Source organism: Meleagris gallopavo, chromosome 13, assembly GCF_905368555.1.
Source record: "Meleagris gallopavo chromosome 13, MGAL_WU_HG_1.1, whole genome shotgun sequence".
NCBI classification, from domain to species: domain Eukaryota; kingdom Metazoa; phylum Chordata; class Aves; order Galliformes; family Phasianidae; genus Meleagris; species Meleagris gallopavo.
In genome coordinates, this window is record NC_139416.1 from 9,279,440 (window position 1) to 9,293,077 (window position 13,638).

At 43.6% G+C, this 13,638-nt stretch overlaps 2 protein-coding genes across 4 annotated transcripts in view; one reads left to right on the plus strand and one right to left on the minus strand.

Annotated features, from left to right (window-relative positions):
• The window catches only part of ANKRD27 (ankyrin repeat domain 27), a 41,583-nt gene extending 32,222 nt beyond the window's left edge, over positions 1-9,361 (minus strand). Inside the window, exon 1 of one of the 3 annotated variants that reach the window (XM_085234878.1) lies at positions 9,181-9,361. In XM_085234878.1, the coding sequence (XP_085091004.1) occupies positions 9,181-9,361 (181 nt within the window). Of the gene's footprint in view, positions 1-5,539; positions 5,601-8,713; positions 8,865-9,180 lie in introns of those variants that run through there. The other 2 variants (XM_010717758.4, XM_010717759.4) reach the window with 2 other exon arrangements.
• A 384-nt stretch (positions 9,362-9,745) lies between these two features.
• Positions 9,746-13,638, plus strand: RGS9BP (regulator of G protein signaling 9 binding protein). Its single transcript, XM_010717755.4, has one exon. It carries the CDS (start codon positions 9,746-9,748, stop codon positions 10,457-10,459), a length of 714 nt encoding a protein of 237 aa, XP_010716057.1. The 3' UTR covers positions 10,460-13,638.

Below are 13,638 nucleotides of genomic sequence, written 5' to 3' on the forward strand. Positions count from 1 at the left end.
GCTGTCAATGTCATGCTTAATTAACTAGAAATTAAGTGTAGTCACTCAAAAGTTTATCAGAAGGAACTATGTCCAAACAAAACTACACACTTCCTGTTACACATGTACCCTCATAAGGTCTCCTTTGCTCTTTAAGTGCATGATTTGCTGGGAAAAAACTTAATGGAGGAAGATAGATATTAAGATCTACATTATAACCACTCTGAGACACAAGCTAAGGTCTAACACAAAGCAGAAGATAGGAATTAAAAGCTTTGTCACAGAAGACTACAACACTTCGGGACATTGACGCTTTCACAGTAAGCTTAGGTAAGTGACAATTACTGACATATCAGTGAGACACTCAGACAGTGTAATAGGAATCCCTGTGTAATGTAATCCCCAACTTTCCAGGGAAAGTTTTAGGAAAGGTACAAGAAGCAGGTATGTACCATCAAGTCGTAATTAAAAAGACACCAATGAAATCCAATATTTGTGGTAACCTCTACTTCCATAGAAAAGGTGTCAATCATCTGAAGTCAGACTGACAAGATCTGGCAAAACAGCAAGCAGAAAAGCTACCAGAGACAGAAATTCAACTGCTAGACACTGGAGAGTTATCACAAGGTGCGTCACAGGGAAAAGAGGATTTCCAGAGGCACTAAACCCTCAGTTTAAAAGGCTCTGTACTTTTAATTCTCTAGACACAAGGACATGAAAAACCTCAATAGGACCCTTCTAGACTAACTTCAGCATTGTTTTATTCAGAAGAACAAAGGTTAACAAGTTTATAAGGGCTTAATTAAGTAGATTGTCATACCTTTTCCACTCATCCAGATTCCCCAAGGAAACTAGAAACACATAGTAAGTAAAAAGGAAAAGGTAAGAAGAGCAATAGAAGTTCAATTTGAACCAAGCCATCCTTACACAATTAGCATTTCCAGGTTGGAAATGCCCATGTTGGAAGGGGCCCTGGGCAGCCTGGTCTAGTTTAAGATATGGAGGTTAGTATCCTAACTTTTACTTAGCACATTAGTTGCTCAGTGTGAGCTTCTGATGCTTATCATGTAGCACTTGAAATACTGAGCTACAGTAGTGCTGTACTGGTGCCACAAACACGTCCTTCTCCACAGATTGGCAAAGAGACATGAAACCACTATGTTACAGTATAATAGGATGGAAAAAAACATTCTGAATTTGCACAGATTTTTAAACAGTCCTTTAGTTTCAGTTATGCTGTTAACTGATCTATTGTCTGTTACCTGATCTATGTACTGTCTGGTCCTTCCTTATAATTAGGCACAAGGAGAACTCAACACAAACACAATCAATTAAGCCTGAAAGTCATTCCCACTACAAAGTTATCAGCAGTTTCTTGCAGCCTGGATTACCTCAGCATGAGCCACTACAGACAACGAAGGCAGTGGCAGGTAACTGTCTCCAGCAGTTTTTTTTCTCATGAAGCTCCAGATGAAATATTCATCCACTTTCCAGAAGGACAAAAATAATATCTTTTATGAAAGGACATTAATTTGGCTATGCCAGCACTAAGACAGGACTTACCAAGCAGGACTAATTACCTGTTAACTGCTTATGAACAACCAGCTAAGCAATAATTCCAGTAAGATCTTAAATGACTTAGAGCTCACAGTTCAAACATGATTCAACATCAACTTATTATATAGAAGGCAAATATCAGAGGGCTGTATGAACACATGCAGCAAGCAAAATCATCAGCATGGCAAAGCTTATTTTGGAGTCCTATATTCCTTTTTGGGTGCTACACTTCAGGGCAGATGAAATTGACTGAAAAATCTTAAGTGAGAAAGGCAGAAAAGGAAGATGTAGGACACAGTGCAGTGATACTGGTTAAGGTAAAGAAACTGTATGAGATAAGAAAACCCCCCAGATGTACAGGATGTCTCAGCAAAGGCCTTTTGTTCCACATCTGTAAAAGAAGAAACAGGCCTCAGCTTAGGTAAAGAGAGTCAGGTTACAGATCAGGAACAACTTTAAAAAAAAAAAAAAAAAAGAAGATAAACACATGTTTTAGATCACTTGTCAAAGCTATCAAGTCTCCAATATTGTAAATCTTTAAGAACCTGTTAGACAAACCTCTACTAGAAGTGATACAGATCCAGCCTTCTAGCCTCTCTAGATTATATGATCTCTCAAGATACTTTCCACAACAAGCTTCTACTGAAGTAGATGGCCCACCAAAGCATCACCTGCCTTTTCATTTGTGAATTCATGTTCACTATCCAGTCAACTGATAGATGAGAATGCTGTGACCTTCTACACAGTATGCAAGAAAGTATTAGGATGCCAGGTGCTGGGCAGTGGGGAGATGAGCCAAGAGCACATTGACACAACAAGGCAACTAAGCATCAGACTGCAGAGACAAAAATGCAGTGCACTTGTGTTTCTAACTGCTATATTGCCCATTTTGCAGTTTAACGAATCTAAGTCCAAAGAATTCTTTCCCATAGTAGAAAAGGGAAGGAAGAACACATTCCACAGACCTCCTTTCTCCAGAAACCTGCCTCTCAGTCGAAGGAGTGAGAAGCTTTGCCTAGTAAGAAATTAACAACAATATTTAATACCCTAGCAAAACAGATAGAAGGGATGTATTGGAGGGGAAAAGCCCCCTAGAAAACCTTAGTTTATGAAATTTGCTGTTTGACTGATGCAGCTCTTAAGTCATTGCCTGCATGTAAAAAAAAAAAATCAGGGTACTGTAAGAACTGTTTCAGTTAACAGATCGACCCACTAAGTTTGAAACAACAATCTTCAGATCTGGTTCATGAGATACCATGTAGAGCCAGGCATTTTGTTTACTACAGGACTACTGACTGCAGCAGTAATACATGCTTGAGAGCTCAGAAAAAGAAGCAACAAGAATCTGCATTAATTCTAGCATTTTAGCTACTGTAGTACAACTAAGAAGCTGTCAACATGCTAACACCCTAATAAGGAAGCTTTAGCTTTTAGTTCACAGAAGAGTTTACCAGTTATCTTGAGCAGAAGCAGACTGAGGACCCTGATCTGCTAGCTGGGCACATCAAGCTGCAACCAAGTCCCTGCACAGCAGGAAGTAGCAACCAGTAGTCAAATGAGTACTGTTTTGAGAATGGATTCTCAATTTCCTTCTCTTTTCTCAACACCTCTGTCTTAGCCCTGCATCTGCACACTGCCCCATTAGTGGATGGCTACCATATCTGATTAATGTGTGGGCATGCAAAAGAATGAAAGAAACGTTCATTAAATTAACTGAAGCAGTTAATCAACTACATTTGCCCAGACAGAAATGGGGATGTATTGGCCATGTAGTATTAGTAACTACAACAAAGCCAAGTCCTTCACACTACACTTCTATAGATCAAGCCTAAGGAAACTGAAGAATACATATTAAAGATCCCCCAAATTTTGTCTCAAGCATTTTTGAGATAAGTCGATTTCTTTCCATCTCAAAAGTTAAGTGCATCTGAACATAACAGCTAATGCATTGCAGTAATTCTAAGAATGCATTAGAATATTCCATTGAGAATTTGTTGGCAGAACACAACATCCAACTTTAATCTAATGGAACTGAAGGGGCAGGTGGTGGAATTATTCCTCATACAGCTTTAGATTTACTAACATTACACAAGTAGGAAAAAGCACAAAGTCATATAAGCATTGAACAGTTCTGGTAACATGTAATTGAAAGCCCATTAAAAATTTTCCATAAGCTATATTCACTAAGTTTATTAAATTCTATCATGCTAAGCTGTAAAGCAATACAGAAGTACTACTTTCAAAATGTTTAAATGGAATCACTTCGCTGTGTGGCTTCACGCCTGTAAACACAGAAATAGCTCTGATTGCTGGAAGAACAGAAGCCAGCTCATCAGAGAATCCAATAAGCATTTTGTTACCCTGCACAAAAAAGCCCCACCAACATAATCATACCCTTAGAACAGCCAAGTCCTTTGTAGATTAAGAACAGAGTGATAGTTCTAATGACACATCTTGCACCCGGAACAGCTGAAGTGAAAAGCCATGCAATGGAATCCAAGCATGTCACTTTTTTCCAAAAGAGTGGAAACCAAGTCCTATGACCTTTGGTACTGAAAGCAGTAAGCAGGACTTGGCTACAAAAGTTTTTGTCATAAGGTTTTCCTTAAGAGATACTGAAATCAGGTGCTTTTCAAAGACCTTTCTTTCATTTCTAACTCTTTTTAAGGAACATTTTGAAATAGTCAATAAAATAGATGCCACTGCTTTTACTTGACAGCTACATTATGTCCTCATTCTAAAAATTTTTATTCAGTTCTGAAGTATACCTCCTGAATATCCCATTTTAACATTGAAGATCTAATGAGACATACTACAGAGAAAATGCCTTTCATAATAGCACAAAGCATTCTGTATGGAAACACAAATTTAACAGTGGGACTTAACTAGGCTCAGTACCACTGTAACTAGTTTTATTTGCACTATTACTCCTCATATTTACACTACTTGAGGCTAAAAGTCCCAGTTTGAGACCTGAAATCATTTCATCGTGAAGCCTTCTCTGTTTCTGGGCACACAGGAAAAACTCCCACCCCTAATGAATGAGCACTGAGCATTTGATGAACTATGGCTCTGAGACATGTTCCAGTGTACCCTGCTCACCCAGAAGGGACAGATAAAGAGGAAACTATTTTTACATTCAGCTGCAACTTATAGCAATTTCAGTGATTTTAGTGACTATATCAGAGTATCACCTCTAAATTATCAGAGTATTGAGTAGTGAATCTGCATCAGTCAGCTCAAGGTTTCCTAGAAACTGGGGGAAAACTGAGTTACATCATCCTCGAATGAGAGCCTGACAGTGATGCAGCAGGTTCTGGGAAGGAGAGGTCAGTGCCATTCCAGAAAGATGCTCCTTTTTCAACAGCATCTCCCCTGCAGTCACATTTCTTCAGGTGAAGGGTACAGAGCACAGATTTTTGTGTATGATGTTTGTTTTTTTGTTTGGGTTTTTGGGGTTGGGGGGGCATCTCTGCACATCCCGCTCCACGCAGATCCCACTTCTCTATTTAGGGTCAGACAGCTGTCTCTCATCACTTCTCTCAGCATGATGCTGTGCCCTAGGGCACTGCACAATGCCTGACAGCAGCAGGCAGTGCCACGTAGGTGTGTTCTGCTCATCCCTCACACTGCTTTCCATTATGACCTTCCAAAAAAACTCTAAACCAGAGCTCATTCTTAAAAAGAACATTCAACCTTTCTAATTTAAGTGCATTCGTATTATAGTTTGATGCTAAAACAATTACATTTCTCTCAGACCTGAGGCCAAAGTACATAGCAGCCTGACTCCCACCAGCCACCAAATTCATCCTTCTGATCAGCAGTTCACCCTCCCACAGGATGCTGTTTGCTCTCATCCAGTCACCTCCCCTGACTTCAGAGATCAGCACTCTTGGCATTAGCCAGGTACTTAGAACAAGCTGCATTCCTAACAACCCAAGAGAGTACGGATTCCCAACCCTTGCAGGTTTAAAAATGTACAGAATAGCTGCAAATTCCTCACCTGTGTTTGTTCTCTAGATTACCATTACTAAGACTGCACTCAAGTCTCAAACTGGGAATCCTGAGCAAGTCACAAGCAAACTGTGAAGGAAGAGTGCAGAAAAGGCTGATCAGTAGAACTACAAAGATTAAAAAGAACAAATATTAACAGAATGGACAAAGTCCTCACCATCTGCTCAATGCATTTACACAAGGTCACCTCTGCAGGCTTGCAAAGGTATCAGCATATGAATTCACAAGGGACTGGCCATACAAAAACACACCAAAACTAAGGTGCTGAAGTACAAGGATAAACAGTGTTTTCTTAAGCCAATTACAGCGATCCTTAACTCACAGAGACAAAGCAGTTGTAGAACTCAGTTTATGCATTGGGCCCAAACACTAAAATGGAGGCATAAATACTGTCTCGACTACAAAGTCACAGACCACTCATGTTCAAGCAGACCACATCTGCTTTCTGTGTATCTCAGTAGGAAAACCAAGTTACTTCAGGCCAACAGTAGCTTTGTCTCATTGATGCTAAGAGCTTAAACATCCACCCATTACTAGATTATCTAGTTATGGGAAACACTGCTGAATTACACTAGATATCCCTCTTGAGGAGCAGAGAGGAAGGAAGGTGGGAGCAGTTGCACAGGTAAAGTTCTTCCAACTAGCACAGCAAACAATTATAAGCACTACTTGCCTTTAATACCACACTGGACACCATACACTGGCCCAATGTAACTGAAAGCCATGCAACAGCAAGTCCACAATAAACTTATCAGACTGATGATCCTCCATGATAGAAATCACAGAATGGCCTGGGTTGGAAGGGACCTCAAGGATCATTGAATCTCCAACCCCCCGCCACACGCAGGGCCACCAACCTCCCCATTTAATACTAGACCAGGCTGCTCAGGGCCCCATCCAATCTGGCTTGAACACCTCCAGAGATGGGGCATCCACAACTCTCTGGGCAGCCTGTTCCAGCACCTCACCCTCTCTCTGTAAAGAACTTCCCCCTGACATCCAACCTAAATCTTCCCTCCCTCAACTTAAACCCATTTCCCCTTGTCCTGCTGTTATCTACCCTTTCAAAGAGTTGATTCCCCTCTTGTTTATAAGCTCCCTTTAAGTACTGAAAGGCTGCAATGAGGTCAGCCCACAGCCTTCTTTTCTCCAGGCTGAACAAGCCCAGCTCCTTCAGCCTGTCTTTGTGGGGGAGGTGCTCCAGCCCCCCGATCGTCTTCAAGGCAATGATGTGGAAACAAAAATTCTCACTCTGAATCAACATTTCAAGACACTTTACAACAAAATGCTTCACAAAATGCAAGCCAGGAGTTAACAGCAGTTATATGAACAAAGCTGTACTGTGTTGTCAGACACTCAACCAGTTTTGTTCACGCTGCATCCAATCCTTATGTTCTGGCCTGATCTCAGTGGCTTTCAACCACCTCAGGTCACAGCATTCAGATGCCTGAACTCAGCGTATGAGCTCATCCCAGAGGCGAAGCCACGAGGCAAGATTTACCAACCATTCAAACAAAACAGATTTCTATTTACCTAAAATACCACTTAAGTCTATTAAAATGATACAGGACTTAACAAACACTAATGCTCAAGAAGAAGCAGAGTATCTTGCAGTTTTTAAGAGTACTGCAACATGAAGAACACTATCATAAACACCTGTTGGAAGGAAGCCTTTCTACAGAACCAGCAAATACATTTCTGCTTGCACTCATTATGTTGCTTCCTAGCTCCCTTATAATTGCAGGGTTTGGCTTTTTTTGTCAAAATTTTTGGACAAAGTTTCAGCTAGTCAGCATCTTCTTTGAAGGCGTTATCATGGCTTGGATTTAACAGCATCATGTCTGATAAGCTACAGGCAAATTTTAAGAGTTTTCAGAATCAACCTGAATAGGATAATTGCACACAACTGAACTTAATTAGAGCTATTCTGCAGAACAACCTTTCTTCGCACATGACATATCTATGAGAAGTTTTTAGGCATTACCTGACACAAATTGTAACTGCTGCCACCTTCGGATTTATGCAGTCACATGCTCCTAAACAACATCCCTTCCCCTCAGCTACATCTGAATTTCAGAGAAACTGATTCTGGCATGCCACAAGGAAGAGCAGCCTCAGTAAGGTGCAGCAGTGCAGCTCCTGCCCACATACACATGGATGTCTAACTTAGTTAGGATTAAGCTTAAGTCACACAGGACTCCAGATTGAAACCTAGAGCTAATCCTTCTACCACATGACAATAATTAAGCAGTTACAAAACTTCACATACAAGGTCAAAAGCATCTTCTGCTTCTTCATTCCAGCAAGGAACAGACATTGATTCATTACACCTTGTCTACTGCTGGCAGGGAGCTACCCAGTAGCTCCACAGTGACCCCACAGCCTGCTGCAGGACTTGGCAGCTGGTTTCTTCCACAGGTGCACAAGGGTGCAGCAGTAGCCACACACGACTTATGGCCTAATCCAATAGAAAGGCAGAATAAAAAGCAGTCAGGGGAGCAGAGGACCAAACTCCCCATGTAACTGAATCATAGAAAAGGAACACAACCTCGACATACCCCCCAGAACCTGGCCTGCCCAGAACAGTGCCTTATCTTGCCTGTGGTGCACAATGCAGCCACAATAAGGGACAGGGTCATGATCTCCCCCTTGAAGGATGTTTTCACTTCTCATAAATTACTGTAGCAACATCAAACCATACAGTTGTCCAGGAGCATGAAGGCATATGAGCGGTGTGTGGCATGACAAGCAAGCTCTCCAGAAGTCTGCTGCTGTGCAGCACTCAGCGTCAGTGTTATCTGTTCTTCTGGAAGACACAGGCACATGTACATAGCCTACAGCTCATCACTAGCCACATCATATTTCAGAACATACACAAGGGCAGCCACTAAAGTATCATTTTTTTATGGTAAAAAGTTTGTGTTTGCTACACCTTCTGATGCATGATTACTTGATTTCAACTGCCCTTAGACATTCTGGGCTCCATACTCTCACACTTCCTAGGGGCCTTCTTAAATAATCCACAGAAAAAGAGTAAAAACATGCAAATTCTTGCCCCCGAGAAACGAGCTGAACCATCTGTGAGACTGATATACAGAAAGTGTGCATCGCAGAGCCCGGTAGGAACCGAAGTGCACTTCTCTGATATAAATAATGCACGTACCAGGGTGAGAAAAAGTTCAGCAGTGCATTAAGCGCTCCCGACGCTGCGCAGCGCGGGCAGCAGGTCTACCGCAGGTGGCAGCGGGACCGCGGGCACCAGCAGCCCCGCGCCACAGGCCGGACGCCGCCAGAGCCGGGGCTACCAACGCGGCGGGGAGCACGGCGCGGGGAGCGCAGCGCCGCAACCCCAGCAGGGCCGACCCAAGGCCCCACCGGCTCCGCGCCAGCGCCAGCCCCAGCCCGGGAGCAGGCCGCGGCCGGCACCTCCCCTCTCGCAGCACGGCTCACAGGCCGCGACACAGCCGTTCTGGCTGAAGAGAGGACGGCAGGGCACCGCCGGGACCGGCCCCGCGAAAAGCGACCGGCGGGCTGCGGGAGGAAGAGAGGGAGAGGAGGAGTGAGAGAGCGCCCTCGCCCAGCCAACGCCACCGCCCCCCCCAACCGCCCCGCGCCTCGGCCGAGCCCTACCGGGAACCAGGGCGGGCCGGCGCGGCACCGCACGAAGCCAATGGCCGGGCAGCGGCGGGAAGCGAACGAGGAAGCAGGCGGCCACCGGGGGTCGGAGCCTGTAGGGGCGGAGCCTGCGAGGGCTTATAGGGCCGGCCCGGGCCGCGCCCGGAGGCCGCGGGCGCTCCCCGCTCGGCGCCATGTGACCGAGCGGCGCCCAGCTGCGCCGGATCGGGCTCGTGCAATCGGCGGGCGGGGGGAGCCGCCGTTCTCCAGAGTCAGAGCTTTAGCTTTTGGGTTTGTTTTCGTCCCGTGTTTGGCACTCGTCAAAGTACGGCGCCCGATCGGCGGACGCCCGGCGCTCTACGGGATGGCTCGCCTCGGTCGTGCCGCCCGCCGGCGGTAGCGGGAGAAGCGATGCTGCCCGCGCCCCGCGCACCCGGAGCGGCCGGCGCCGCCTGAGGGGCCGCGGGGCGGGCGCGACCCGAGGCTGCCTCCCGCCATGCGTGCTGGTAGCGGCTGCGGTGGGCAGCTCCTCGCTCCCGAGGCCGGATAACCGCGGCGGAGGCGCCCGGACGGCGGGACCATGGTGAAGGAGGAGTGCAAGGCGCTGCTGGACGCGCTCAGCAGGGTGACCGCCTGCTACCGGCACATGGTGCTGACCATCGGCGGCACCTCGGACTCGCAGAACCTGCGCGAGGAGTTGAAGAAGACCCGGCAGAAAGCCCAGGAGCTGGCGGTGGCCAACAGGAACAAGCTGACCACGGTGCTGAGGGACAAAACCGTGAGTAAGGAGGACAAAGCCGAGTTCGAGAGACTATGGGTGATTTTCTCCACGTGCCTAGAGATCCTGGAGATCGACATGAGGAGAGCCCTGGAGCTGGGGCACGAATTCCCGCTGAACGTCCCCAAAAAGCACCTGATCCAGACGGGCATGAGCGGGGGCACCTCCGGCGTGGCCGCCCGGGCCATGAGCGTCCAGAACATGAAGTACGAGGCTGAGCACAACATAGATGTGGTGGATCTGAAGGACCTAGAGAACGAAATCAACCAGGTAGGAGAAATGATGTACGAGATGGAAATGAAGGTCAATGTTCCCCAGTGGACAGTAGAAGCTAAGCAAGACCCTGGGGCTGAACTCAAATCCACCATCAGTGTGGGCGCTTCTTCCATTGGCATGATCTCTGTGGAGGAAAATAAATCCTTCTGCGATATCAGCAAAGTTCTGGCTGGGATTATTTTCTCCGCTGTTCTCATTATTGCTATCGTGCTGGCAGTGTGTGTGGTAAAACTCTCATAGACTGTGCTGGCACTGGAGAGCTCTCACAGGGCCACCCAAAAGTGCTTTGTGCCACACATCTCTTGTCATTTGGGTGCACTGAGAATCTCAACCTAGCACTTGGAAACGTAACAAAAAACTTTTGCCTCTCTAAATCCTGAAATGCACAGTTCCTTTCATGCTTTTTGAAAAAAAAAAAGATGCAAATCAGCCTGCAAACTAGGATGTGTTCATTAGCTGGACTTGTAAGGGTTAATTGTGAAGTATTGAGGGTATTATCACTACTGGCTATGACAGCGATTTGTCTGCTATTAATAGATCATCACTCTCAGAAGCCTGTATTTTTTGTTCTTGAATAGGTTCTGCAGTTTGCTGCTGCTCACTGTTTACAATATTTCTGACTGACACAAATTTGGAGGCCAACACAGGTGTTTTGCATGACACTGAATAGATTGAGAATTTTTTCAGCAATACACAAGATATTACTTCAGTGGAGGAAAAAGGGAAGAATGGACACACCGATAAGAGAATGTAAATGTCCATTTCAGTAAAGGCTAATGATCAGGGAAAGGGGAGGTGTGGAGGAGAACAGGGGAAACTAGAAATATTCAGCAAGTATAGTTTGTAGCTTTAGACTGGGTTGCATAGAAGCCAGCTACCAGGGTTGGCACAGCACATACTGATGGCTTTCCACATCCTGAGAGAGAAAAGCGAGAGCTGCATACTCAGAAAAATGCTAGCAAGCCCTGTGGTTTTCTTCTACATTAACCATGATCTTGTCTCCCCCTGCAGAAAGGCTGATTCTTGCCACTGGTTCAGATTCTTTCTGAACATGCAATCTGTCTGAACTTCACAGTTAACTATGAGATGAGGAGCAGTGAATCCACCTACAGCAGATGCAATAATTTCTGACAATAGTTTGGCAAACAGCAGTGATGTAGGGTGACAGCAGACCTTTCTAGGCATCCTGAAAGAGATCCTGTCTCATGTTCACAGACAGAGACTTTGGCCTCTTGACATACAGTCAGTCACATTTCTGGAAACTCCCACGGTCTTTGCAGAAATCCAGATAAAGCTAAAAAAAATCTGTTTCATCTCTCGTTCATTTCTGAGAAATTATTTGGGAAAGAGGAAGTCTGTGGTACTGGACACGTAACTGGTCAGTTGGATAGCCTGCAGTTTGGGAGGATAAAAGCAAGAGCAGCAGAAAACTTTCCCAGTGTTTACCTAAAAATTGCCTGTTTAAATGTAGAACTGAGAGGACATTAACTAACAGAAGCACTGTTATGTCTTGTAAAAGGACCCATGTGTTAATGTTCTTTATTATGTAACCTAGGGAGATTTGTTCTGTTCATGTAAATACATGCCATTCATTCAAGAATGCTTAGTACAAACATTATAGTGCATATGAGACACTCCACAGGGAGTTACAGAGACCTGATCACATGGGGGTTTTAATACATAATCAGTTTGCCACACCGATTACTATGGACACATTATCAAAAGGTAATAATCAGATACGTCTGGTGAAGTTACTATAAGATAATCTTTGTTAAGAAAAGTATGTTACCAACATATATGAACAGGTGATAACTTTTTGAGTTGAGGACTCAAAACTTTTAAGAACAGCAGCAAGTAACCTTTTAATATGTAATAAAACTGAATTGGGGTAAAAAAAGTGTGTAACAAATTGAATCTAGTGAGGAAAAAGAATGCCAAGTGAAGGCTTAAACTGTGAGTTATGCACATTGATCCAGTCTAGACACGATTCACATAGGAATTTATGTATAAGACTCTACGTTCCTTTCTACGGTGTTTCACTCATTCCATAGGATGTGTTTTGTACACAGCTATCTTAGGTTTGTATAGATTCCCAGCAGCACTCTTAAACAGTCAAGCCTGTTTTAATTGGTGCTACTGCTTCAGTCTGTCTAGACATACTTGAGGTGTAATAATAGCTGTCTTTTGATTTAAATGTGAAGAACTCTTTCACAGTAATACTGAGTAAACACATTTAAGGAAAATACAGCGAAAGCTGCAGGAAGATGTACTGTTAAGGATGGCCACCACTGGTCACTAAAGGTCTGTGAGTGTTTTTACTCACTGCAGTCTCCTTTACTTTGTTCACATGAAGGTGCATCAGAAATTGGACTTTTTCTTCGCTTCTCGAAAAAGTCATATATATCAGATAATTTGAACTCATGTTCTGAAAGCCCCAGTAATGCAAGCCAGGTTTCTGGTGGATAAAAAACATGGTAATATAGCATCTACTGCATTCATTATTTTGTACTTCGTTATCCTAAATGGATGTAATGTTTAGCAACAGTTATTTGTATAGAGGGATTTTTAAGACTCATCTTCAAAAGCAAGCCACAGTGAGTTCATGAGCTGAAAATTTTCAGTCCATTACTTTTTTTCTTTGATTTTCAATAACACAGGACCTGAAGACTTGGTAATTATGTAAGTCTTACTCCATTTGAGTGTGCACACAGTTAGTAAAGGATTGAACCTCGAAAAAATAATGTCTTTTCAAATCTTAAGACAAAGGTGGCTGCAGATTTATCCACTGTTAATTTGTTCATTAAAGTCTGTATTTTCTTATACGTGAAATCATAAGATGAAGTAGAATTCTAAGTGGATCGTTGCAGTCTCTTCTAAATGGATAGTGTTCCTGTTATTAATCTCCTGTTAAGAAAAGTAGAAAAGCACACTTGATACAAGTGTATGCACAATGTGACAGAGTTCAGGAGCATGAGTACGCAAATCAAAACAATATGAAACACCACTGTCCAAAAGCATTGATTTTTTTTTAAATTATAGATTCACAGATTTTTTCCCACTGGAGTGTGAGTGGAAGGAAAATGGAAAAGCTATTCTTGTTAATAAAAAAAGTCAAATTTCAAACACTCTGAATTTAGCGTGATGAGAATACAAATACTCTGCTGCTGATCAGTGAATGAGAATGTCACTGTGTTTTCACTACAAATGAAGATGCTCACTGCTTAATTTGAATCTTGTTCTACTTCAGTTTTGTCCTTATTCATAGGACACACATTAAATTTGTTGTATACTGAAATCATATTGCTGACTTGAATTACGTTGTTTTTGCCTGTGCATGAGTGGTATTTTCTACACTTGAATGAAACTTGTTATTGTCACTATTTATTTAACTTAAAATAAAGTATGTTCTTACAACTTAA

Bases quoted from the DNA above. Each gene is read 5' to 3' on its own strand.
- RGS9BP (XM_010717755.4), top strand. From the start codon at position 9,746: ATGGTGAAGGAGGAGTGCAAGGCGCTGCTGGACGCGCTCAGCAGGGTG.